Below are 25,452 nucleotides of genomic sequence, written 5' to 3' on the forward strand. Positions count from 1 at the left end.
ATCTGTAACCGGAAGGTCACCAGTTTGATCCCCGGGCACTCTGTCCTGGTCGTTGTGTCCTTGGGCAAGACACTTCACCTACCGCCTACTGGTGTTGGCCAGAGGGGACGATGGCGCAATGTGGCAGCCTTGCTTCTGTCAGTCTGCCCCAGGGCAGCTGTGGCTACAACTGTAGCTTGCCTCCACCGAATGTGAGAGTGAATGAATAGTGGCATTGTAAAGCGCTTTGGGTGCCTTGAAAAGCGCTATATAAATTCAATCCATTATTATTATTATAAGTATAAAAAGGCAGCAAGTGTTGTCCACAAACCACGCCCCCCCCCCCCCCCCCCAAAAAAAAAAATTTAGTTACTCGTACCCTGTCATCAAAACACAATGTTCCTATCTTTAGTTGAATCTATTAAAATCTATTGCACTTAAAAAGATAAGGGTGGCTGTCAAGAAGCCGTTCTTAAAGAGGAGCAATAGAAAAGGCTGAGGTATGCTAAATTATACAAGAACTGGACTAATAATCCAATGCAAACGTTATTGGCATTTCACTGCTGCAAGTGGTATGAGTCACAAAATGTAGATAGAATAATATAAATTGTGGGATATTTTAATACGATGAAAAATAAAACATAACTTTGCAGCATTAGATTTTGTGCTACAAGGAAGGAACCATTACAGTTCATACAAGCCTAATTTCATCATTAGATTTAGTTCACAAAGACCCCATTTGAGTAATTTCTGGTTTCAATGAAGAAAGTAACTTAGAAATTTTAGAAATAACTGATAAGCTTCACATTTAGAGACAGACTTGATGTCTGAAAAGCTGTTGTGCAGTTTTATTCCCCTTAAATAAAAAGACCATTGGAAAGTACACACATATATTGCCCAGCTGACATAGCACTTCTAACACACACCATTATTTTATTTGCAATATAAACGAAACAACATTTTCCATCTAATAACATAAAGCAGTATCTCCTCATCAAGTCTTTAATTAATTATAATGAGGATGATAAAAAGCAATATATTACAGTGTTCATTCTAAAGTGCATTTCTCAAGAATATAATCATACCACCACACAATCAGGAAAGCATCACTGGCAAACAAGCAAGCTTGAGGAACTCGAGACTTTTCCAGCTCTGTAGAAAGGAGCAGTAATCACCGAGACACCGAGCGCTCCGAGCGAGCTTCACTTTCACTTTGGTAGGCTGTGTACTTTTCCCGAAACTCGTGAAGGAAGTTGTATTGCTACAAAAAAGTAAAAAGATGCTGGTAAATGGAAAATTAGGGATCACACAACAGAAAGACTAAAGTTTTAATAAATCAGAGACTATATAATGCTGTGATGATACTTTCTTCATGAATTCAGAGGCTTTATTTATAATTTATGGTGTTTTGATTGACTGGCAGTTGACACAGCCATCTCTGGGGTTTACAGAGAATAGACTGAAAACAAAAACAAATCAAATAACCACATCCAAGGAATGTAGAAAAGCATCTCTGACAGTGTACATCAGCAGAAGACCACACTTGTCACTTCTCTTTATGTCACTTCTCTCAGCAGGACAGGAAGTGAAACTACAATTCACACATGCTCACACATCGAGAGGACTGTAAAAATGTTGCCTGGTCTCATGAATCTCAATTTCTGCTGCAAGATTCCTGGGGTAGGGTCAGAATTTGGGGTAAACAGCATGAAAGAATGGCTCTAGTCTGCCTTGTATTAGTGGTACAGGCTCCTGGCGGTGGAATAATGGTGAACGGGACACTTTCTTGGCACAATTTGAGTCCCTTCATACCTGAATTATTACTGACCATGTTCATCCCTATATGACCAGTGTACCCATCTTCCAATGAGTGTTTCCAGGATGACACCATGTCACAAAGTGTCTTATAAAGGTTTCTTGAACATATCATTGAGTTCACTGTATTCAAATGGCCTCCATAGTCACAAGATGTCAATCTAATCTCCAGGAACTGTGTCAATGTGGACTAAAATCTCTGAGAAGTGTTTCCAGCACCTTGTTGAATCTGATGAATGAAGAACTAAGACAGGTATGAAGGCAAAGGGGTCCGTTGCAAGTATCCAATATCAGGTACTAACAAGCTGTACCTAATAAAGTGACAGTTGGGTGTAAATTGATTATTTTACATAAGCAACATTTTTTCTTTTTTTTTTCCATTTATAAATTAGATCCCCAAGACTCTTCTAGCAGCAAGTTACCTGAAAATCATGAGGTTCTGGTTTTAATCACTAGTTACAGATCTTATTGCAATCTGTTTAGAGTAACAGTGACATAGCAGTGAATGATCAGACTTAGAATAAGGTGAATAGCAAACTGCTTTCATATAGGTATGTAACAGTATTTACAGTTTCTCATCAGATCCACCGCTTGCTTGCGACATCTGCCAAAGCTGAGGCTGAGGTTGGAGGCTCAGTAGCTACATCCATTTTTTACATGCAGTTCTTCCACGTTTATGCTTTTCTTTTCTCGAGCAGATTCAATTGAGCGTTTTGATGTTAGAGTTAATTTTTAATTACAATTTTGTTGTGCCTGTACAATGACAATAAATTCTATCCATCCATTCTCTTTTCGCTTATCCTTGTCAGGGTCGCAGGGGGGCTGGAGCCTATCCCAGCTGTCTGTATAGCCCGCTTAGGGGGAGAGGCAGGATACACCCTGGACAGGTCGCCAGGCTGTCGCAGGGCTAAAAAATTCTATTCTAATCTAATTTATTAATCGCAGCAATTTTAGACCATCAAATGTCTCTGCAAGGTACAAACCAACAAAAACACGAGTTTATAATAAACTAACAAAAGCAGCAAAATGACCCCTTAAAAACTACAGATGAAGAGGAAGAAAAGCAGCGACTCACCCTCACTGTTTGTATTGCTCCTCCTCCTCTGTGGTGCCTGAGGATTTCGATGGCTTTGTTTGGCGTCATTGTGGAAGAGAGCTGAAGCAGCAGGCAGGCAGCGACTGCAGGGCAAACAACAGCCATGTGATGGGAGCAGTGACATTAAATTAGGTTACATGACATTTCTAATGTTGGACAGAGAATGTTCGATAGAAAACTTCAAAATAAAAGAATAATAATCTTACTTAATGCTGAGCGTCCCAGGCCCCCGTAGCAGCTGAGGAGATAGGGAAAAGGAAAATGACAAAATCCAATGAAATTGACAGCTAAAGAAAAAAAAAACTGTTGTATTGTATAATGAAAGGTGTCCCGAGGAGCTAAAAACAGATGTATTTGTGGTGATATGATGCCATTTGGCACTTCAAAGTTTTATGATACCAAGGTGTCCTTTATTGGACAGGGAATACTGTGGTAGCGATACCTCTCAGCATTAAAATTAAAACCCACTCATATCATACAAGTTCAGGACAACCAGTTTCCTCCTGTTGCCTAGCGAGCAGCTTTATAAGCTCTCTGGGAGAGTGGAGAGCTTCTCAGGGGCCTTTTAGTAACAACAGTAAAAGCTCTGCTCACTTCAGATCTCCTGGTTTTATAGAGCGACACAAAAACCTCTCTTTACTATCCAATCTGATCTGCTTTTGTAGGTAACTCTGTTTAACCCTGGTCATGTGTAAAAAGTGCTTCTTTTTCACTCGTTTTGAATCCAGTCCTTGTACCTGAACATTTTCAGAAGGTTTTCTTTCATCATATCTACAGAAAATGCCAAATATAACATAATTGCACCAACAAGGTGAGTCCGAAACAGCTATTAAACGTTACACAAGGCAATGATCCAAAATACACATCCATAGCAAGAAAAGTATTCTTGGATAGAAAAGCACACAGTGGAACACCATCGGTCATGGATTGGCCTCCACAGAGCCTGGAGCTCAACATTTTTAAAGCAGGGTGGGATCATCTTGACACAATGGAACCAAAGGCAGCCAACATCGAAAGAAGAGCTTTGAATGTTGTACAAGAAGCCTGGAGAACTCTTCATGAAACTACAAACAAGATATTTTCCTCAAGTTAGCTCAGGATGTGTTGAAGAACGAAGGTGGTCACGCCAAATACTGACTTTCGAGCTTGTTCAAATTGTACAAACTCTGTTTTCTTCCTCTTCTGTTGTGTTTACATGTTTCACATTTTAATACATCCCCCATTTTACTAGCAAAAGATTTTAAAAAAAATCTTAAGATTTTTGCACAGTACTACATGCTAACTCTCCTCTCTGCTTTGTCTGTATTAATTAGCAGGTAGACATCACGCACTGTGTGGAACATTAAACTGAACTCAGTTTTGACTTACTGGATCACCGTCCTCCTGTCATTCTTGAGGCTGATCTGCAGCTCATCAAGGATCTGGCAGCACTGGTTCAGCTCAGGTGCGTCTCCATCTAGAAAAGGCATGTGGTGAACCCTGAAGCCCCGCTGCTGGTAGACCTCCAGCAGTGAGGGAACCCTGTATTTGCTAAGCTCTCCTCTTGTGCAGAAAACAAACACATCCTGCACCCCCTGGTTCTGGAGCTCCTCTGTAAACAAGAAGAGAAGTTTCTCTTGTAAAACGGGAAAACCCCAGGTTATCCACATTTTTTCCACCACTTAAGGCTAATTTCTGCATAAACATACTATTTATAAAATACTGTGAAAAAATGAAATCATAAATCAGATAGCTAAGCGAATAAAATGTTTTGCATAAAGTTAAAAAAGCATCCACTATCAAGTTTGTGCTTGACTTCTGGTGAGTTCAGTTCTAGTATTTTATAAAAATTTTAATGTGCGCTAATTAGAAGGTATCTATACAGTTAATTACTGTAGGCTGTATAAGATGACAACACTCACTCACTGACTTTGACTCAAAAAAAAAAAACATACTCAACATGCTCTAAATTGACAGATTTTTGCACAGACAGGGTTGCATTCAATACTATTCTACATGTGCAATGACAACAAGGATTGTTAATTATTATTACAAAGTCAAGGTTTTCTACATCTTACAGTAAAGACTATTTTTCAACATTTAAAATATATGTTGAAATCTTGCTTCTTAATTAAGTGGTTAGATTCAAACATCTGCTTGTGAATGCTAATTACATCTGGTAAAATCAGGATCAGCACCAACTTACCAATATCTCTTTGCAGACATCTGCGGATTTCTTTGTATTTGCAACCTTTAGTCAACAAAAACAAAACAAAAAAGAGCAAAAACAAAAAAAAGTCAGAAAAAAACCAAAATTCAATATACGATGCAGTAAATACAGTAGACAAATTGTTTCACCTGGTAGTGCACATATTCCAAGAAACTGCGGGCACCCTACTATGGATAGCGGCAACCTTAAAACCAATGAAAACCAATATTAGCAGGGTGATATTTGTTTGTGTCCATGTCAGCAAGAACACGTAGACATCCACACAGCTTTTAAATTGATCAAAACTTACCAGGAGATGTGCAGTGGAGTCAGCTCCTCTTCTCCGACCTCATCTTCAGATGAAGAGTCAAACTCGCTTGTCCTCATTTCTTCAGCCCCCCCCTAAACAGCTGAGAAGCGACACACTAAAGTTTACTTACGTTTGGCAACTGGCACTTTACCGGTCCTGATAATATTCAACAATATATCATGAATTATACCGTCTTGAATAATCGCCACATAAATTCACATCACTGTAATGTCAGACATGCAGAGATTACTAAAAATTTCCATTGCAATACCAAAATGTAATATATTTACTGCCATAACAAGCTTGCTGTAGTAGGTTTTTTTGTTTTCAAAAAGGCTAGGCTCCCTGCTTTTAGTTGAAGAGTTTTCCAGTGTCACAATGGATTTTTTTTTCAGGTGGTGACTAACTGTGTTGAGCATTATCAAAACCCACAGTAAAGGTAATAAATGTGTGTAATCATTTAGCAGAACTCTATGCATGATCATGTTTTTTCTGACCATTTTATTAACAAAAAATATATCTCCACGTCAAGTCATACTGCCAATGATGATGTAAAGTAAATGATATTCAAACACAATGCAACTGCCCTGATATTAGGCCTGCCATTATTAAGGCATTTAAGAGGTTTATGTAGAAGTCAGGTTAATGTGTGGATATAATTTCCTTAGGGATTAATAAAGTATTCTTATTCTGATATATGATTCTCTAAGGAGGCTTCAAACCAATCCTTCAGCCTCAAGGTAAACAAAATATCTACACACTTGATTCTCCAATATTTTGCAGGTATAAAATTTCCGATAAATATAAAGTTTGATTTATTATGAACATTATTATCAGAACTGACGGTTTATTTCACATCGAACCCAGCTAACGCTAGCTGTGCAGCTCATATCAGAACACGATAACAACAAGACCAAAATTAAATAAAACCACCATCTTACTGTCGCCCAAAATAAACAGAAAGCTCCGTAGCTTTAAGGAAATACATGTCTGTGAGTAAGTATTCAGAATATCGGAGTAGTGTCGTGATTTCTCACCAGTCACGCGATCTTCCTCGCGACTGTTTTGACAGCCCTGTAAGTCTGTCGGCAGCTGCAACAATTTAAAAACTCCATGAAGCACGCAGCCAATCAGATTCGAGCAATGACCCTTGGCCACACCCCAGGGCAAAACAAAACAGGGGCTTGTGCGTTCGATTTAACTAGAGGAGTCATCGAGGCGGGCGGAATAAACATACGACTAGAAATTACACAAAATCGGATATTCTTAGAATTAAACAGACTGGGTCTTACAGGGTGGGGTGTACAGTATATACACATATAATATTCCCATACTAATGTTCATATTTCAGTTAAGCGTATTTTCGTAATGTATTGTACACACAATGGGGTAGGTAAAAGAAATTGTGGCCATTTTCTGCATTGTGGTGAATTCTTGTGCGCCAATTTCTGCATCAATTTAACGAGGAAATGTTGTTATTTACTTACTGTAAAACACACACAACAGGCACCAGGTGGCAGCCAGGTGCGCGAAACACATTTTCGTGCTCTTTGCTATGTCAAACTTTATTGTCCCTTTTAAATGAACAAACAGATAAAAATTTGTAATTTTTCCATTTACATATTGAAAACCCTTGGACGTATATTTAAGTGTCATGCCAATAAAATATAGGCATTACAACAATTTAAATATGTTTAATAAATTGAAAAACAGAGCACATTTGCACAACAGCACCAAACGGGCAATCCACTATGAAGCAACACTTGCTTCATAGTTCACTGAGCGTCACGCAGGACATCTGCTGTCTGCACAGAGCAGCACACAGAGCCTCACGACCCTTCACGCTGCAAACCAGTTCTGACGTTAGAACAGCAGAAAAGCGGAGACCTGGAGGTTTTTAGGATTTACTGGACCTCTTTCGGATGTCTGAAGAAACACTGTTGAGGAGCTCTGACTAAGGTGAGCTGCTTTAGCCTTCTTTTACATTGTTTGCTTCAATAATCAGCTTTTCTCTCATGTATTGTGAGTGGTTTGATTGATGTTTGGACATCCCTAACATGTATATGTGTTCATAAATTTTTTTTTATTTTTTTTTGTTTCTGTAAATCACAGTCTGGCATCCTGGAATAAAAAACCCATGATGTGCATTATTTCAAAGAATTAGAAATAATTGTAAGGCTATAATGAATCTCTATAATAAAGTGATCGTATCTGGTTTATTTGATATTTAAAAAATGAATCCAATGCATGTTTAATTTGTCTTTTTTTTTGATGATCCCTGCCTCTCCTTCTGTCAGCAGACTTATAAGGAGGGATCTTGGCTCCTGCAGCCATTTCCCCTGCAGGGCTGAGCTCTTTGGCTGGCTTGCCACTTCCTTAGCAGAGGGACTGCTGGCAGGGGCAACATCTGAGCAGGTACCACAAACAAACAAGACGCAGAAGTTATTAAATCAGGTTCTTTGAATAATAAGAAAAATAGGTTTAGTTTGCTGAAAGAGAGATAGATTGACTTGCGTGCTTGGTCTCCATCTGAGTTTTTTTGGATTATGTAAATCAGAAAGATGACTGTGAGTGTCAGCAAACACACTGATTATTAATGTGTTTGTGTTTGTCTCCCTGCACAGGTCATGAAGCCTCAGGAGGCAGAGCTTGTTACTGAAATCTCCAAGGTACGCTGAACCTTCCCTCATCAGCCAGCCTGGATTTGTGAGACATATTAGTTGAACTTTGATGACCAAAATAGCGTTTAGACGATACTATGTCATCCCCTCCAGTTACAATGCATGGTCTCGGAGCTGAAGTCGGGGTTCACCAGCGCTCTGCTGGAGCTCAGTCAGATCCAACATGGAGACACATACCTGAGAGAGGAGCTGGAGGAGAACAGGAGGAGCTGTCAGAAAAAAGCTTTAAGGCTGGAGGCTCTAGTCGACTCACTGAGGGTAAGACTTAAAAATTAACCCGAAGGGTTTCTCATATTTCTCCACAAGTGATGATGCTCAGCTACTTCTAGATCGAAAGCTCAGCATCAGTGCTTTGTCAACTACAGGAGGAACTCAGTGTGATGAGGTGTCAGATCGTGCAGCTGTACAGCAACAGACACAGACCTCAGCAGGATGGAAAAAGCTCCACATCCAAGCAAAGAGAAAGGTACACATGTACCACGACCCTGGAAGAATGCATTGCTATTGCTGACATACCTCGGTAAAAAATTCAGCATGGTATCATTAAAGCACAGCTCAGATGATTTTTAGCCTCGAACAGTCCATCATTAACCTCATCCTTACATCTCATCTTTGCCTCATGAGTCGTTTGGACCTTTATTAGTCAATGCAAGCTCATTTCTCCAACATTTTATCCATAGGAGTAACACCTTTTTCCAGTTTTGCAAACCTTGAGTTATAAAGCAATTAGATTCATGATGTGAATGCACAGTAGAGACTGTAAACATTTTTAGGTAAGATTATAAGTAGTAAATGCTGTCATTTGTTCATTGCTGTGCAGCAGCGATCCAGCTGAGCCGCAGCGTGTACAGCGTCAGTGTGATTGTTCATCTGCTCCACCTGCCTGTCTGTCCAGAGGAAAACTGCTTCTTCACTGTTTCCTGCAGGGCCTCAAAGCTGGTCTCAGTGAAGGCACAGGTGAGCTCACACGTCACTTGTATAGATGCAGAGTATTTTCTTCTGATTTTGCAGATTCATCATCCTTTTCTTTTTTCTTTGGGTTTTACAGATGCACGCCATCAGGTCACGATGCAGCTCCTGCACTCTGAGTGGGAATATGTGTCAACCTTAAACCAGCTGTATGACAAATACAAGACCCCACCGGCTCACCACATGACTGCAGAACCATAGTAAGTGCTGGAGAGGATTTGTGACCCTTTTTTCCACTGCGAGTTACAGAAGTTTCCATTTGTGGTAAAAGATTCTGTGTATGCGTGTGTGTTTTCTGTGATCCAGTCAGACCTATTTGAAGTTTGTGGAGCAGCTGTTACAGCGCCATCTGCTCTTCAGAAATACACTGCAGGAGCGGTTATCAGCTGAACACTGGAAATCTCTGATTGGAGACATCCTGGTGCAGCTTATTGGCCACAACGATGTAAGCCTATGTTCTGTTGTGACGTTTTTATGATTTAAGTCTATCTTTCATTTCCACTGATACACAGGTTTTCATATTCTTCCTCATTTGTGTTGCCCAGACAGCTTTTTCAGACATGTACCTCGGATACACAACGACCCTGGCGTCATTCCTCTCACTTGAGTTCAAGAGACTCAATCATCCTGACAAGAGTCAAATTTTGCAGGTATTTCAAGAGATTTACCATTAACATTGTTCAGCTAAAATCCACCAAGGACACCAGAAAGACGCTTTGTGTCTTGTTTTACAGGGCAGCCAGATGGAGAGAGAGGAAATGAAACTGCTCTCCTTGCTTTTGGCACCTGTCGCGCGCATACACAGCTACCTGAGTCACATTCAGGTGAGTCAGCAGCCAGAGCAAATCCAGTTTTGAAGATCTACAGATACTTTCAGTGTATTAATTTAAGTTAATTTAGTAAGGATTTGACTTGACAGCTTACTCTTCCTTCTCCAGAACCTCTTGCAGTGGACTGGTAAAGAGCATCCTGACTGCAGCCTGTTGTTGGGAACTGAGCGAGCTCTGAGGAGCATTTTATCCCGCTGTCATGTAATTCTCGAGGAAGACGTCCGGTGGGAAGAAGGAGAAGTAGCTGGACAAAGGTAAGAGCATTATCAAAGATGTCAGATTATTTGTTTCAGATTTGGGTTGCTGATGTGGAAGTCTCACGGAGGACCTATTTGCTAGTTTTCATCTCCATGTTTTTATTTTTGGACTTTATTAGACTAGTTTTGCATGAATCATAGTTCAAAATATTATTGGCTGCCCGCTGTAAACAGGTGGTTGTGGTTATGTGCCCGAGATGATCGTAGTAAGGATATCCACTGTCATTCACATGATAAAGCTCCATGAGTAGAAAAACTGACTAGAAACAAGCATTTGGTGCAGTGCTTTGAGCTTTTCACTCACAGGGATTCCACATATGCTGACCTCATTATCTGAAACTTTTTCCATCATAACACAGTACATTATATGTGTGAGAAAATACAAAAGAGCACAATAGCTCCACCTGCATTTGTCTGCATTTAGAGTTTTGCAAGTAAACTTGTTCTTTGCATAAAAAGTACCTCTGATGCTGGGGCTGGCGTTTCTGCTGCAAACTGTTGCACGAGGAGCCAGCACACCAGAGAGTCTCAGCAGGCCAGGGAAGAGTCAAACGCTGCTGCTCAGAGGTCAGTGACACCCGCATCGGACGTCAGACAATACAGCATGCACGAGAACAGCTGTGGCACAAAGTGTTGCTCAAAATCAAGCAACAGCCTATTTCAGTGGCATTTATCTGCAAAAATGTTTTGCATGTTTTTACTTTAAACTGTACAGGTTCACATTGCTGTGAAAAGGCATTCGAACCTTTCCTGATTTCCTTTTTTTGTTTGTTTTTTAGATATTTGTCACACTTACATGTTTCAGATCATCAAACAATCACATTTTAACACTAGACAAAGATAACCCAAATAACCACAAAAATTAGCTTTTAAATGATGTTTTCATTTATTAAAACAACCCCCCCCCCCCCCCCAAAAAAAAAAACCAAAAAAAAACAACACAAACAAACAAACACACAAACCAAAAAAAACCCACCCCATCTTGATCATCCCTTAGACTTCTGGGAAAATGTCCTATGGACTGATGAAGCAAAAGTTTAACTTTTCGGAACATCTGAGTCCTGTTACATATGGTGTAAAACTAACACAGCATTTCATAATAAGAACATCATCCAGCCAGTCAAATGTGATGGTGGTAGTATGACAGTCTATAGCTGCTTTGCTGTTTTAGGACCTGGAAGACTTACAGTGGGGCAAAAAAGTATTTAGTCAGCCACCGATTGTGCAAGTTCCCCCACTTAAAATGATGACAGAGGTCAGTAATTTGCACCAGAGGTACACTTCAACTGTGAGAGACAGAATGTGAAGAAAAAATAAATAAATCCATGAATCCACATGGTAGGATTTGTAAAGAATTTATTCGTAAATCAGGGTGGAAAATAAGTATTTGGTCAACAACAAAAATACAACTCAATACTTTGTAACATAACCTTTGTTGGCAATAACAGAGGTCAAACGTTTACTATAGGTCTTTACCAGGTTTGCACACACAGTAGCTGGTATTTTGGCCCATTCCTCCATGCAGATCTTCTCGAGAGCAGTGATGTTTTGGGGCTGTCGCCGAGCAACACGGACTTTCAACTCCCGCACAGATTTTCTGGAGACTGGCTAGGCCACTCCAGGACTTTCAAATGCTTCTTACGGAGCCACTCCTTTGTTGCCCGGGCGGTGTGTTTTGGATCATTGTCATGTTGGAAGACCCAGCCTCGTTTCATCTTCAAAGTTCTCACTGATGGAAGGAGGTTTTGGCTCAAAATCTCACGATACATGGCCCCATTCATTCTGTCCTTAACACGGATCAGTCGTCCTGTCCCCTTGGCAGAAAAACAGCCCCATAGCATGATGTTTCCACCCCCATGCTTCACAGTAGGTATGGTGTTCTTGGGATGCAACTCAGTATTCTTCTTCCTCCAAACACGACGAGTTGAGTTTATACCAAAAAGTTCTACTTTGGTTTCAAAGATCGAGGGAGATTATCAGTGGTCTTGTATGTCTTCCATTTCCTGATGATTGCTCCCACAGTTGATTTTTTCACACCAAGCTGCTTGCCTATTGTAGATTCACTCTTCCCAGTCTGATGCAGGTCTACAATACTTTTCCTGGTGTCCTTCGAAAGCTCTTTGGTCTTGGCCATGGCGGAGTTTGGAGTCTGACTGTTTGAGGCTGTGGACAGGTGTCTTTTATACAGATGATGCGTTCAAACAGGTGCCATTCATACAGGTAACGAGTGGGGGACAGAAAAGCTTCTTACAGAAGACGTTACAGGTCTGTGAGAGCCAGAGATTTTCCTTGTTTGAGGTGACCAAATACTTATTTTCCACCCTGATTTACGAATAAATTCTTTACAAATCCTACCATGTGAATTCATGGATTTTTTTTTCACATTCTGTCTCTCACAGTTGAAGTGTACCTCTGGTGCAAATTACTGACCTCTGTCATCATTTTAAGTGGGGGAACTTGTACAATCGGTGGCTGACTAAATACTTTTTTGCCCCACTGTAATATCAGCTGATGGAACCATGAAATCTGCAGCAGGTCAACTGTGAATGGCTAAAAAAACAAAACCAACAACAACAAAAACAGCATGAAACATTTGTAGTGCCCTAGTCAAAGTTCAGACTTCAACCCAGTGGACATGGCTTGATGTAAACAAGCTATTCATGTTTGAAACCCACCAGTGTGGCTTTATTAACACAATTCTGTATCAGAGTGGGCCAAAATTCTTCCACAGTCGTGTGACACTCTTATTACCAGTTATCACAAATGCTTGATCGAAGTCCTTGTTGCCAAGGGTAGAACAACCAGTTATTAGGTTTAGGGTGAAATAATCTTTTCACATAGGGTCAGGTAGATTTGCATAGCTTTTTTTCTCTTAATTTTTCTTTAAAAAAATAGCATTTTGTCATTTGTCTAGGTCATATTTGTCTAATGTCTAATCTGTTTGATAATTTGAAACATTTCATTGTGGGAAATACACAAAGGAAAAAAAAATCTTGTTAGAGCACTCTACATGAGTACCACGCAGAGTGCTTTCTTCCAGTGGATGTAGATGTCATGGTGGGGTCATCTTATTACTTTTGCCAGCAGAGAAGAGCAGATAGCTGTCGGCCTCAGCAATGGCGTGAATGGCTGCCAGTCAATGCGTGTGGAGTGTTGGTCCTGCAGCCCTGTGAGAAGAGACCGAGCCCTCCTGAACCAGCCGGCCCATGACTGTGGACATGCCTACTGCTCCCTCCTCACTCCAGACACAGCAGGATGGGGAGACAACAGCGACTCAGGCCAGGGCACCTTCAGCCAGCCCACGGGGAAAGGCACCAACGAGCTAGAGGCACCTCGCACGAACCACAGCCTGGAAGACTGTGAGACAGACCCCGATGACACCTCTGCCTTTGACTATTCCTCAGTCACCTCATGTAGCCCTGATGGCACTCTGCGCAGAGAAATGACCGGTAGCAACAGCGGGGAGGATGAAGAGGAAGACAGCCAGGTGCCAGTGCTGTTAAAGCCCTCATACAGTCAGCAGCAGCAGGTCAAAGAGACACCAAGAGAGAGGACTGTGTGTCTGAGGTGGCAGATTCCAAGACTGACCCCTCACCCTCCTCTGAGGAACCCATCAGGACCCCACATGGACGGGCCAACGCCGTGTCTCGTCAGCTCCTACGGGAAGAGGTTAGTCAGCGTTAGAAAGGGATCGCCTCCTCTTCACCCGAAAAGTGCCTTCAGGCCAATCTGGGATGATCCGTCAAAGCAGGTATTCACTTTTAATTTAATACACCTTTCAGTGCTGTTTTTTTGCAGAGTTTGTCCCTTCCAGGCGGTATAGTGCTGCAACAGCTCCCACTGAGATCATCTTATTCTTTATTTATGTGGAAAATGCTATCAAAACAACCTTTGATATTCTGCACATAGTGACCTCGATCAAATAGGGGATCAGAAAATTCTCTATAATGTCTTAACGATTTTGCCATTTAGAAAATCTGTTGGAGAATATATCAATATCAATAGTCAGACCATCGATCAAATCATTCAGAACTGTCAATTTGTTTGGGTGTCTTACCTAAACAGATGTTAAAGACAGTCATCTGAGGCATCATCGTGAAATGGTGGAGAATTGTTTTAATTTGAAGTATCTCCACATGACTGATTCTCCAGCCTGTTAATGCTTTAATATATACCTGCACTTCACGTGTCTTCATGACGCAGGCTGATTCAGCCCCAGAGAAAGACAACAGGCAAGGTTTCATTCCGATTCAGGCTCCAGCGAGGCAAAACTTTCAGAATTTCAACCCGAGCAGAGAAAATTTGAGGTAAGAGTATGAAATATGTGATACCAGTGAACCTTTCTCCAAGGCAAGTTGATCAAACATGCTCGGGGAAATTGCACTGCGATTATTTGCGATTGAATGAATCTAAATATGATCACTAAGCTGACTTTCCTAACACATTTCCCATCTCTTCAGGACAGGGCTGGCTCAGCAGCGAGTGAACCATGCAGCAGCAGCCACGAGCAGTGGAGGATTGTGGGATGACAGTGAGGACAGCGAGGGACCCTGCAGCACTGTTTGATAACTGCCATTTAAAAAAATCCAAAACCTGAGCACAAGCGTTTTTCCACAAGGCCTCTAAAGTTGTGAAGTGCATGAATGAGCAATGAGCAACTAACAATCAGGGACTGTTTTTGGATTTGATGTTAAATTAAAGCTTGATTGAGCTCTGCAGAACTCTTTGTTCTTTATGTCTTGTCTTTTCAGGATTACACTTTTTTATGTGGGCAGGATCACGCTTAAGCCCAGGTTCAACTCACTGTGGAAGAGAAAGAAAAAACAAAAAGCAGCAATAATCAGATGTTTCATCAGGATTTCATGCTTGAAAGACTTTAATGGTCCCAATGAGACAATTTAAACAGGTTGCATAGCTTAAAAAATGATTTACTTTAATATTTACCTAAAGTCCTTTACTACATAAAAGAAAACAACTCTCACTGACCTGCTAATATCTGTGGTCTTTTACTCAAGTCTTGTACAGCGCTGTAAACCCTTGGCCTTCTTTTAATGAGCTTCATGTGCTATTTGAAAACTGTTAGAATTCATATTATGGCAAGAACCAATCAGCTACTTAAAGAGAAACGACAGTCCATTGTTACTTTAAGAACTAAAGATCATTCAGTCCGTAAAACTGCAAAAACTTTGAATGTGTCCCCAAATGCAGTTGCAAAAACCATCGAGCGCTACGATGAAACTGTCTCGCATGAGGATGGCCCCAGGAAAGGAAGACCAAGAGTCACCTCTGCTGCTGAGGATAAATTAATCTGAGTCACCAGCCTCAGAAATCGCAAGTTAACAGCACCTCAGATTAGAGCCCAGAGAAATGCCTCAGAGTTCCAGTATGAGAGGAATCTCTACAGCAACTGATCAGAGGAGACTGGGGGAATCAGGCCCTTATGGTCAAATAGCTGTTAAGAAACCACTACTAAGGAGAAGCAAAGAGCAGAAGAGATTTGTCTGGGCTAAGAAACACAAGGAATGGACATTAGACCAGTGGAAATCTGAGCTTTGGTCTGATGAGTCCAAATTTGAGATCTTTGCTTCCAGTGGTACTGGTACATTGCACAAGGTGAAGGGAATAACGACTAAGAAGAACTACCTCCAAAGCATTAAATTTTTACTTAGATCAGTGGCTAGATGTTTAAAACTTGGACAAAAATGACAGTCATGACTAAACCCATCAAAAGTGGTTTTGAAATGGATCAAGCAGGCTAACACTAAGCTTCTAGAATGGCCTTCCCAAAAGGTACATGCCAGGAACCCAACCAATTTAAATAAATGATCTCAATTCCTTCAAGAAGGATGATCAAATATCCAAACAATTATGTCAGAAGCTTGTTGATGGCTACAAAAAGCATCTGATGAAGGTGCAACTTGTTATAGGACATTTCACCAAATATTAGTGGGCGGAGTTATGAGTGTATTTGAGTTCAAATACATAAAAATCTCAACTTCTGCACCTAATTCTTGTTTTTTTAACAACTGTACCCATTATTTAGTTACTGTATAGTAAAAAAAAATCCAGGATGAATGAGAAACCATGTCGTAACAAATTATATTGGTAAGTTCTCCCAGTTTGAAGATGTGGTAGAGGATAGAGAGGCAGACACAACTAACAACAAATTATCATTTATTGAAATTGTAGGTGGAAAATTCAGATAAATAAACTGCACCACAAGTTAAAAGTCCAGCTGTCTTTCTCCAGATCTCCACAACACAAATGTTTTTTCTGTACCACTAAAGCAGTGTTAAAGTGAGGTGGCTCACGCAGTATTCTATCACTCGTAATTTTTTACATATTACAAACTTACTGCCTGTATCCTGCGTTGTTCATCAGATGCCACCGGAGGGCGACAGAAATACCTAAAAAAAACAAAAACAAATCACATGTTTATGTTTACCTCCAGCTGTTTCACCATTGATCAAAAGGACGGGGCCACAGCTGTGAGCTGAGCAACTCTGAGTAAGATATCCCGCATGCGCTTTCTAACACTTCACTGTTACCTCACACAGATAGTCACCGAGACAGAAACACACTATTTTTCCCCTCTTGCGTGTGTGTTTGTGTGGCTCTGTGGGGAGAAAGTCAGTCACAAAAGAAAGTACTCAAACAGTGAGCGCACGCTGTCGACCTCCACCTCCGTTTTTTCCTTTCATGGCTGATCTTTGAACCTCGTTAACTCCACACAGATTACTCAGAGCACCGCAGCGGAAATTGTACCTCTATAATAATTTAGGCAACTGGATAAAACCCCGATATCTCCGACCCTGGAATGGATCTGCCTCTGCGCTGCGTGCGGTTTCCACGGACAGCCTAATTCTTATTTCCTGGAGGATCGGTGAAATGCTTTGAGTAAAGCAGAAGTAAAAAAAGAAAAAAAAAAGAAAAAAGATTTATGTCCACTAGAAGAAACTACATCGCGTAAAAGTAGAAACTACATCGCTTAAAAGTAGACAATGTTGAACCTCATATGTTTTCTAACGTGCGTCTTGGCTTTTATCACAACTTCCCAGAGTGTGCGTGGGAATGTCACTGATGGAGACGCGTTTTTGGAGAATATTATCCACTACTATGGTGAAAATAATTCCATTACAACAACGAATCTTGAAGATTTACTGCTGTTGATCTCAGCCAGACGATCTGACTTAATAAGTAAGGAAAATCCACTGGAAGAGCAAGAGGTACAAACGTATTCTATTTCCTATATACTGCAGTTTTTATTATTTAGAGTTATTGATCATTAAAGTTGCTTACGACCAAGAATGTTTCTCTGGGGCTTACAACCACACACTATTTGACCTTGCATGTAATCCTTGAAATATTGTGTAGCAATGATATATGAGTAGTCTTGTAGTGTAATTACTCATTTCTTACCCCCATATATGCAATTATAGAACATTTTAACCTTTATTTTATTACTTTTTATTATCATTATTATTATTATTTTTTTTACATTTTTACTCAAGTCCTCAAAGTTTCTCCATGTGCCATATGGTATCATTTCTGCCTTTAAAAAGACTCTAAATGACCTTAAACTTTCATTACTGAGCAGAATTGTCTTCAAATATTTCTTTACTGCATGTCTCTTCTGCCACTTATAATGAAAGTTTTAATTACACAGCATATCCAAGTACATGCATCACAAAGGGCTTCAGAAAAGAAGCCGGTACATTTATATTTAAATGCATGAAAATTATGTCTAATAACAACTTTCTGTCCCTCAGTGTCTCTCTGCAAAGCAGATCTTATCCCAGTTTGGCTACAATAATGTCAGTCAGCTGACTGTGGAACATCTGGAGAAGATCTGCCCTGCTGTGTTGACCCAGGTGCTGCTGCCTTCCTGCCCTTACATTGCCCCCGAGGAACTGCTTCATGTGGACTACTCTGGTGAGCCAAATCATCCCAACGTGTCTATTTGTCAAGACCTCTGTAAATTAAATAATTTGCCAGGGTTTGCTTGTTTACTTGAATTGGGTCAAGAAAATTTTTGTGGACAGTCCCATTTATGGCGAATGATTTTTAAAGCTGCTGTTGATAGGTTTTTTTTCTTATACTGACCCTGATAAAGAAAATGTGGGACATTCTTGATTCTGATTGCTTAGAGATGGTTTGAGAATGGTAATAATAATTTATTCCTGCTGGACAGTGCAGAAGAAGAATGTTGTAGTTGTGAAGCTATAACGCGCCACATTGTCGGACTCACGGAGCCACTGACCTCGCAGATATCGGCCATATCAACAGTCCTGCTCAGTGCTGTTGACACAGTTATAGCCAACTGTGACTGTTGTTCAGCATGTTGTTCCCGAATCATGCTGTTTCCTCTGCTGGCCTGAGAAGAATTTCTCTCAGGCAAATAAATAGTAATAGTATGTTTTAAAATCTCGAAATAAAAGAGGCCTGGCACTGAAAATAAGAAAATCTATTCACCATTAGATTATATTTAAGAAAAGTAATTTGTGCCCACATTAAAATAATAACTTATATCGTCATATTTCACTAAATAGCATTATTGCTGGTCTAATAACAATGTCTGGCACATTTATTGAAGTTCTTTTAAAAAAAACTGGCAATTTTTCAAAAACAATAAAACACACACATTTGCAGATGGTGTTACAAATGCATTTAAGAAGGTATATTTATTTCTGCAGGTGAGTTTGGTTAGCTAGGGTTTAATACTGCAGTGTTTCACAGGTTGCACATTCCAGGTTCTTGTCACATTGCCAGGCCCCATTTTAGTAGGTATGTTGGAGGTATCGAGGCTGCATTTAAGAGTCCAGAAAGAAGTAAAAACCTTGAATTCTCGAGAACCTTTTCTTTTCGTTTTGTGCCGTGACAGTGTGGGGTTATGGGTTTCTGGCCGTTACTGTGATCAACCTGGCATCCCTGCTTGGTCTCCTGCTCATCCCGTTCATCAAGAAGCCTTATTTCCCCAAAGTGCTGACCTACTTCATTGGTCTGGCCATCGGGACGCTTTTCTCTAATGCTGTTCTTCAGCTCATACCAGAGGTTTGTAAATGGATGAGTGAGTAAAATTAAGCTTGTCACTGGTTTTTTGAGAGATGTTTAATTGTTTCATAGAATAATACCTATGAATGCACACACACACTCTAGAAGTCTTCTCTGCACCACTGACATTCTCGTTTTTTCCATAGGCCCTGGGGTTTGATCCTAAAGTGGATCACTATGCGACAAATGCAGCTGCAATATTTGGAGGGTTTTACCTCCTGTTCTTTGTGGAAAAGATACTGAAATTATGCCTCCGGATGGACCACGAGGTAAGATAACAGTGCAGGAAGTTTCTCAGGTTCAAAGAACTATAATGTTCTCATTCCCTCCTGTTTTACATCTGACATTGAGTATGTCTGTTTTATTGGATAATTTGATCACTCTAATAACACTTCAAGGTAGTCATGTGTACATAAATAATTTCTTATCAGAAATGACACGCGAGATATTGAAGTTCACAGCAATTAGGTGCATTTACAGTTTGGACAGTGACACAGTTTCTGCAGTATGTGCACATTACAGTGACTAGACTGACTGTTTTAAAATACACTATGATGATGTAGTGAGGCAAATCTGCAAAATAAAAAATGTGTCATTGTCTCATTATTCATGGATCTAACTGCATGCTGACCTTATTATTTGAAACCCAGCCCATGTTTAGCACGAGTAATCGTATATTTAGGGCACATTTAGGGCAAAAGTCCAACACTGAAATCTTTATCTTTTGGGTCATCCACACATGATCACTCAAAGAGTGTTCAAAGAGCAGTCCAAAAGTTGTACAAAAGGAGAAAAGATGTGGAAAATAACAAAGCGGTAGTATGCAAAATCGAAACTAGAAGAAAAAGAAAACATGAGGAAACCCACCAAAACCATAAATCATGACACAGATAACAAGTAAACACCTAAAATAGCCTAAATGTAATGTGTTTTTAAGTTCCTGAAGTGGAAAAGGCTTCTTTAAGCTGAATTTGATGTCTGTCTTTTTAGCACGGCCACAGCCACTTCACACTTTCAGAGACATCTCAGGAAAACTCTATCCACAACGGAGACGTGGTGGCAACAAAGGACTCCATCATTTTAACTGCCATCACCACCGTCGCTACAGACAAGAGCAGCCCAATCCTAGATACAAACGTGGAAACTTCTCAGGTAACATTTGACACATGATTGAATAAACTGCGCAGGTTTGGAAGCCAACAGGTATCAGCTCTAGGTCACATCAACCTTTGGAACAATCAATTTTATAATCAAAGACATTTTATCTAGAGTAGCTCAAATGTTTTGTATTTATCAGCTTATGATAAGCTTGTCAATCTACTGAACCTCCGTTGAAATTATATCTACAGCATGTGTTTGATTGATAGAGACTTGCTGTCCAGCAAATTTTGCTATAAAAGACACACCTCACAGGAAGCAATCATGATATGCTGTTAGGATGTGTGATATGCATAAATAAATTGAAAAGGTAGGCAATATTTAAAAATATTTAATAAGTAAACAGCGATAGTTTTTTTCCTGGAGCCGTTTATTGAGCTGTTTTCAGGCTGATTGGCGTGTCTGTTAATATTTAACAACATTTCTTGTGCCATATGGAGGCCAAGCAAACAGACTTGCTGATGACAAGAAGGGACCGAGCAGCGAAACCAAGCTTCAGGTCTTTCCCCTCGGTCTAAACGCTGGAATTGTCAAAGGAGCACAAAGACTCCTTGTGTGCCCACTGCTAGTAAAAGGGGTTTATTGTTACTGCAGAATGTCTTTAATCAAATCCCAAAGGCGCTGTTTGTGTCCGCATGTTCTCAGGTTTCCTATTAACAGCACGCGTGCCATTATATGTGTAAGCGAGGAGTTGTGTGAGTAATGCAGTGCATCCACTTAGAGAAAATATTTCCTGTTTTCAATTAATCAGTATTATTCTGTGGGTTAAAGATGAAGACTCTTTCATGATTAAAGCCTTTAGTACCATCTTTATTTTTGGACTTTCTAGCTGCGTTACTCTTTCTATGACTGTGTAACTATCGCTCAACCTTGAGATCCAACTATTAATAGGACTGCTGATAAATTTCTTAGAAACACACATTCATTTAGCATCATGTCCATGTTCTGTGGTAAATGTCGTAAGAACTGGATGAAATCGTTTAATATCAAGATTTGTGTGTATCCTTTACAGTGGATTGCAACAACATTGGCATTAGCATCATAATTCAGTCAGAATTTAACATTCCAAACTAAGATGTCAAACTATATTAACGCTTAGTTTACTTTTTATAATTATCCGAAACATTCACCAACAGGGGGCAGCATTTTCCTGGTGGGTGTGTTTAGTCTTTGATATGACTTTATAGCTATCCTCATTTCCTCAAAAGACTATGGCAGGTTTGTAAATAATAATAATAAGTTCTGTTGTTGTTGTGTTCTTATTCATGTGAGGTTCTATTTATCTGATCCTGTTAGAACAAGATCATTTTTATTGTGTCATGATAATATAAAACCTTAGAATTGAAAGAGGATGTGCTTTCCTCTCACTGTGAAAGTATGTGATGTAGCTACATGTTGTCTTTCACACTCACTATCAAAACACAATCAGGCATTAGTCGTAGCCGTGTATGTGTAACTTCTCCTGCCACTCTTCCAGGATGCCGAGGTGCCTGATGTCATGTGCCGCTGGTTGCGGGGCCAGCGCATCCGCAGCATCAAGACTGTGGCGTGGATGATAACTCTAAGTGACGCACTCCATAACTTCATAGATGGTCTGGCTATCGGCGCTTCCTTCACAGTGTCTGTCTTGACAGGGTTCAGTACATCCACTGCCATCGTGTGTGAGGAGTTTCCCCATGAGCTGGGTGAGTGATATGTAGCGGAAAATCAGTTTCAGCCTCCTCATGAGTCATTCCAAACTCTGCTGTGCAGCCAAACTTTGCATTGAATGTGCCTGTACATCCTGTATCTATGGGCATGTAGAGACAAGCTGCAGAAGTGCCCCAAGAATACATGTTCTTAGAAATAATGGAAAATATGACTTGCAACTAAAAAACTTCAGAAAAGACATGAGTGGAAGGAACATGTATATATTTACAGTTAGAGTTCAAACTTGCTTTCTGGGTATAAAAATGAAAATAAATCTTTTCATGAAATATACTGTAGCTCGCTTTAAAGGGGGAAATGTGACTAACAGACAAGACAGAAAGAAAAAATGTTGCTTTAAGTATAATGTTCAATCTGCTTGTGTAAAAGAGCTATTTTGTCCTCTCAAGGTGACTTCGTCATCCTGCTGAATGCTGGAATGAGCATCCCGCAAGCCATTTTCTTCAACCTGTTGTCAGCCGTGTCGTGTTACATCGGCCTTGTGTTTGGCATCCTGCTCGGCAGCAACTTTGCCCCCAATGCGATCTTTGCCATTGCAGGAGGAATGTTTCTGTATATCGCTCTGGCGGACATGGTGAGTTGAGTTCTCTTGATGGCAGATACAAAAAAAAGCAGAACCAACATTTATTTAGTCAGTCACTGGACTTCCCCAACATGTTCGAGGCTTCCACTCTATTAAATTACTGATGGGTTTCATGGTTGTCTGCATGTAGTTTTTTATGATCATTCAGCTCCATTGTCTTTGTTTTACAATGCACAACTTTTCAGCTTAAAATCGCTCGTGTTGAGTTTATCAGTGTTATTCCTAGAAAAAGTTGTGTGCTATCTGTGTGAAGCCTCTGATACCTGTAAACTCTGTGTACACTCCTCCTGTTCAAACACGCTGTGACCAAAATGGAGCATTAAGACAAACATTTCATGTGAATTAAAAGTAGAGAACATATTGGACCTATCTTTAGCAGATACTGGAGAGACAGTCAGCTGTGGATGGGTTGATAAAAAATTCAGTATGCCAGCTTATATAATATGATAATATATGTCAGTTACACTCTGTGACCACTATGTTAGGTACAGCTATTCAGCTGCTCGTTAACCTTGATTCATTTAGGATCAAAAAAGAACTGCTGAAGTTTAAACCCAGCATCTGAATGGTGATTTAAATTACTTTCAATGGTATGAGTTTTGCAGAAGGTGCTGATTTACTGGGATTTTCCTCCACAACCATCTCTAACATTTAAAATAAAATACCTTGTTGATATCAGAAATCAGAGGAGAATGCTAAGAGTTCTTCAAGTTGATAGTAAGGTGGCAGTAATTCAAAACCAAGGTATGCAGAAGAGCATCTCTGATAGTCTTTAGAAACAAAAGGCAAAATGAAAGAACAGGAAACTGAGCCTGCATTTTGTGTGGGCTCACCAATATTGGACAATAGAAAGGAAAATCTGGTTGGAAGAGCATGTCAACAACTTGAAACAACTATTAACAACTTGAAAACAGTGAGTTTGTGCACATATACAACTTGAAAACATGGGAAGGTGAGGGAGAACATTTCTTGACTCCTTAGTACCAAGTGAGCATTGTTTAAACATGGCAGACTACTATTGCCAACCATCTCCACCCCTTTATGACCACAGTGTGTCCATTCTGATGATGGCTTCTTTCAGCAGGTTAATGCACCATGTCCCAAAGCTCAGATCTTCTGAAACTAGTTTCTTGATCAAAACAGTGAGTTCTCGGTACTCAAATGTGCTCCACAGTCAGAGCTCAATGTAACAGAACACTTTTAGGATGCGGTGGAATGGGAGATTCATATTATTGATGTACAGCTGTACAGCTACAACTGTGTGATACTGTTATGTCAATATGCACCATAATTTATGAGGAATGTTTCCAGCAACTTGTTGAATCTATGCCAGTTTTTCTGAAAGAAAAAGACGCTGAACTGGTACTAACACCTAATACCTAATAAAGTGGCCAGCAAATATAGCAGTATCCTGGTAATATTCAAGTGTAGGTTTAAAATTAAGTCAAAAATACATATTTAATTAAAAGGTTCAGAAATGTGTATGGCACCAAATAACCTTATATTTTCCTGTATTTCTGTAAGCTGTCAGTGCCTTTTCTACCTTTTAAGTTTGGTTAATTAAGGCCAGTGAAATAAAAATATTCACTGCAGTATTTGGTATTATAAGTACAATGTGTTGTGTGAAGAACTTTGTTTTTGTTCCTGTTTTGTTAATCAACTCAAACCTTCAGCTGTTTCATGTAAAGGAACGTATTTAAGAAGGGCAATTTATTTAGTTTTGGTTTTCATGGAATTTGTTAACAATGAGAAAACTTCCCTCGTTTCATATGAACCACATGAGAACAATATAACTGTAGCCATACAAACCTGAATATTTACACTTCTTCTTTTTATATTGTTGCTTCCCAAATCTAAACCTCAACCTTGCTAATTGCTATTCCTCATTTCAGTTCCCAGAGATGGACAGCATAGCACGGGAACAAAAAAAAACTTCTACGAAGATTGTTTTCTTCCTGATCCAAAATGCAGGGCTGCTAACCGGGTTTACCATCATACTTCTGATCACCATGTTCGCAGGAGAGATCAACCTGGGCTAGAGGACACAGAGACACAAGCTGGAAATAAAAATAGATTCGAGCTGCTTCTGTTTCTGCTCACAGCTCACAGAGCTGGACTGCAAAGTAAATTTAAAGTGAAATCCTGATGTTAAAAGTTAAAACAATACTTTTCTACCTTTGTACAATCAATATAGTGGAAGTGTTTACTCCATAAAAAGGGAATACCTTTACATCGTCATGTATGAAATCTAGATGTATTTTAAGGAGACAATAAATTATTTTTTCAGCCTTCATGTATTGTGAACTATTTTATTTTTTAACCTTTTCAGTGCTACACTGTAAACCAAATTTTTTGTTTCCCTTTGTGGCAGGAAAATGAAAATGTTTGACCTCTCTGACCTTTTCCAGGTTGTGTTGCTGCGGCTGTATTTCAAACGTGCAGATTTCTTTTCGCTGCCCTTTCTCGTTTAGGGATTTAACTGAATGATAATTACACCAAGACTGAACTGTGATTGATATAGCAACTCTTTTAATACAGCAATTAATGTAGCACAATACAACCTAGTTATTATGCTCCACTGGACAAAGACATATAACAAAAAAGCTTATCAGAATATGTTTTCTTACTTTTTATGAGCTCTCTTCATTATCCTCAGGGTGACCTGACAATGGAGTGATTAGGACACATAAGACATGGGAGAAAATGCCTTCAGTGGTGGTTCCTGTTTAGCTGGGCTGTCTGCTCTCCTATCCATCCTCTAAATACCCTCATTTCCCATCTCTCTTCACTGTCTTTGTTAAGTTAAAGCATTCAAATATTTTCAGAAA

At 39.8% G+C, this 25,452-nt stretch overlaps 3 protein-coding genes across 9 annotated transcripts; 2 read left to right on the forward strand and 1 right to left on the reverse strand.

Annotated features, from left to right (window-relative positions):
• Positions 1-582: 582 nt before the first annotated feature.
• Positions 583-6,481, reverse strand: cdkn3 (cyclin dependent kinase inhibitor 3). Its single transcript, XM_082515316.1, has 8 exons — positions 6,426-6,481; positions 5,389-5,488; positions 5,228-5,283; positions 5,076-5,120; positions 4,259-4,481; positions 3,097-3,128; positions 2,870-2,973; positions 583-1,240 (listed from the first exon to the last, which is right to left on the reverse strand). The coding sequence occupies exons 2-8, from the start codon at positions 5,463-5,465 to the stop codon at positions 1,151-1,153; spliced, it is 627 nt and encodes a 208-aa protein (XP_082371442.1). The 5' UTR covers positions 5,466-5,488; positions 6,426-6,481; the 3' UTR covers positions 583-1,150.
• Positions 5,900-14,861, forward strand: LOC309694983 (uncharacterized protein). 7 transcript variants are annotated; one of them, XM_082515311.1, is made up of 16 exons: positions 5,900-6,128; positions 7,202-7,347; positions 7,689-7,803; positions 8,013-8,057; positions 8,163-8,327; positions 8,435-8,589; positions 8,890-9,026; positions 9,118-9,238; positions 9,345-9,483; positions 9,584-9,688; positions 9,773-9,862; positions 9,977-10,122; positions 10,585-10,692; positions 13,210-13,876; positions 14,329-14,432; positions 14,586-14,861. In XM_082515311.1, exons 4-16 carry the CDS (start codon positions 8,016-8,018, stop codon positions 14,689-14,691), a joined length of 2,085 nt encoding a protein of 694 aa, XP_082371437.1. In that variant the 5' UTR covers positions 5,900-6,128; positions 7,202-7,347; positions 7,689-7,803; positions 8,013-8,015; the 3' UTR covers positions 14,692-14,861. The 7 variants fall into 7 exon arrangements, with proteins under 7 accessions (XP_082371437.1, XP_082371435.1, XP_082371436.1 ...); XM_082515309.1 differs by lacking the exon at positions 5,900-6,128 and adding an exon at positions 6,589-6,777; XM_082515310.1 differs by lacking the exon at positions 5,900-6,128 and having other exon boundaries at positions 7,126-7,347; positions 7,686-7,803.
• A 1,786-nt stretch (positions 14,862-16,647) lies between these two features.
• On the forward strand, positions 16,648-24,915 carry slc39a8 (solute carrier family 39 member 8). Its single transcript, XM_082517005.1, has 8 exons — positions 16,648-17,351; positions 17,895-18,057; positions 19,007-19,176; positions 19,323-19,445; positions 20,167-20,328; positions 21,812-22,019; positions 22,431-22,615; positions 24,517-24,915. The coding sequence occupies exons 1-8, from the start codon at positions 17,127-17,129 to the stop codon at positions 24,661-24,663; spliced, it is 1,383 nt and encodes a 460-aa protein (XP_082373131.1). The 5' UTR covers positions 16,648-17,126; the 3' UTR covers positions 24,664-24,915.
• Positions 24,916-25,452: the final 537 nt, after the last annotated feature.

Source organism: Aulonocara stuartgranti, assembly GCF_965226115.1.
Source record: "Aulonocara stuartgranti genome assembly, chromosome: 19".
Classification (NCBI taxonomy): domain Eukaryota; kingdom Metazoa; phylum Chordata; class Actinopteri; order Cichliformes; family Cichlidae; genus Aulonocara; species Aulonocara stuartgranti.

Bases quoted from the DNA above. Each gene is read 5' to 3' on its own strand.
- cdkn3 (XM_082515316.1), bottom strand. From the start codon at position 5,465: ATGAGGACAAGCGAGTTTGACTCTTCATCTGAAGATGAGGTCGGAGAA. The intron at 3,129-4,258 runs GTAAGTCAAAAC...CTATCTCCTCAG, and splicing joins GACAGGAGGACGGTGATCCA to CTGCTACGGGGGCCTGGGAC. The intron at 1,241-2,869 runs GTGAGTCGCTGC...ACTTTTTTGTAG, and splicing joins GAGCAATACAAACAGTGAGG to CAATACAACTTCCTTCACGA.
- LOC309694983 (XM_082515311.1), top strand. From the start codon at position 8,016: ATGAAGCCTCAGGAGGCAGAGCTTGTTACTGAAATCTCCAAG. The intron at 8,328-8,434 runs GTAAGACTTAAA...TGTCAACTACAG, and splicing joins CTCTAGTCGACTCACTGAGG to GAGGAACTCAGTGTGATGAG. The intron at 8,590-8,889 runs GTAAAAAATTCA...ATTGCTGTGCAG, and splicing joins GCTATTGCTGACATACCTCG to CAGCGATCCAGCTGAGCCGC.
- slc39a8 (XM_082517005.1), top strand. From the start codon at position 17,127: ATGTTGAACCTCATATGTTTTCTAACGTGCGTCTTGGCTTTTATCACA. The intron at 17,352-17,894 runs GTACAAACGTAT...TCTGTCCCTCAG, and splicing joins ATCCACTGGAAGAGCAAGAG to TGTCTCTCTGCAAAGCAGAT. The intron at 22,616-24,516 runs GTGAGTTGAGTT...TCCTCATTTCAG, and splicing joins ATATCGCTCTGGCGGACATG to TTCCCAGAGATGGACAGCAT.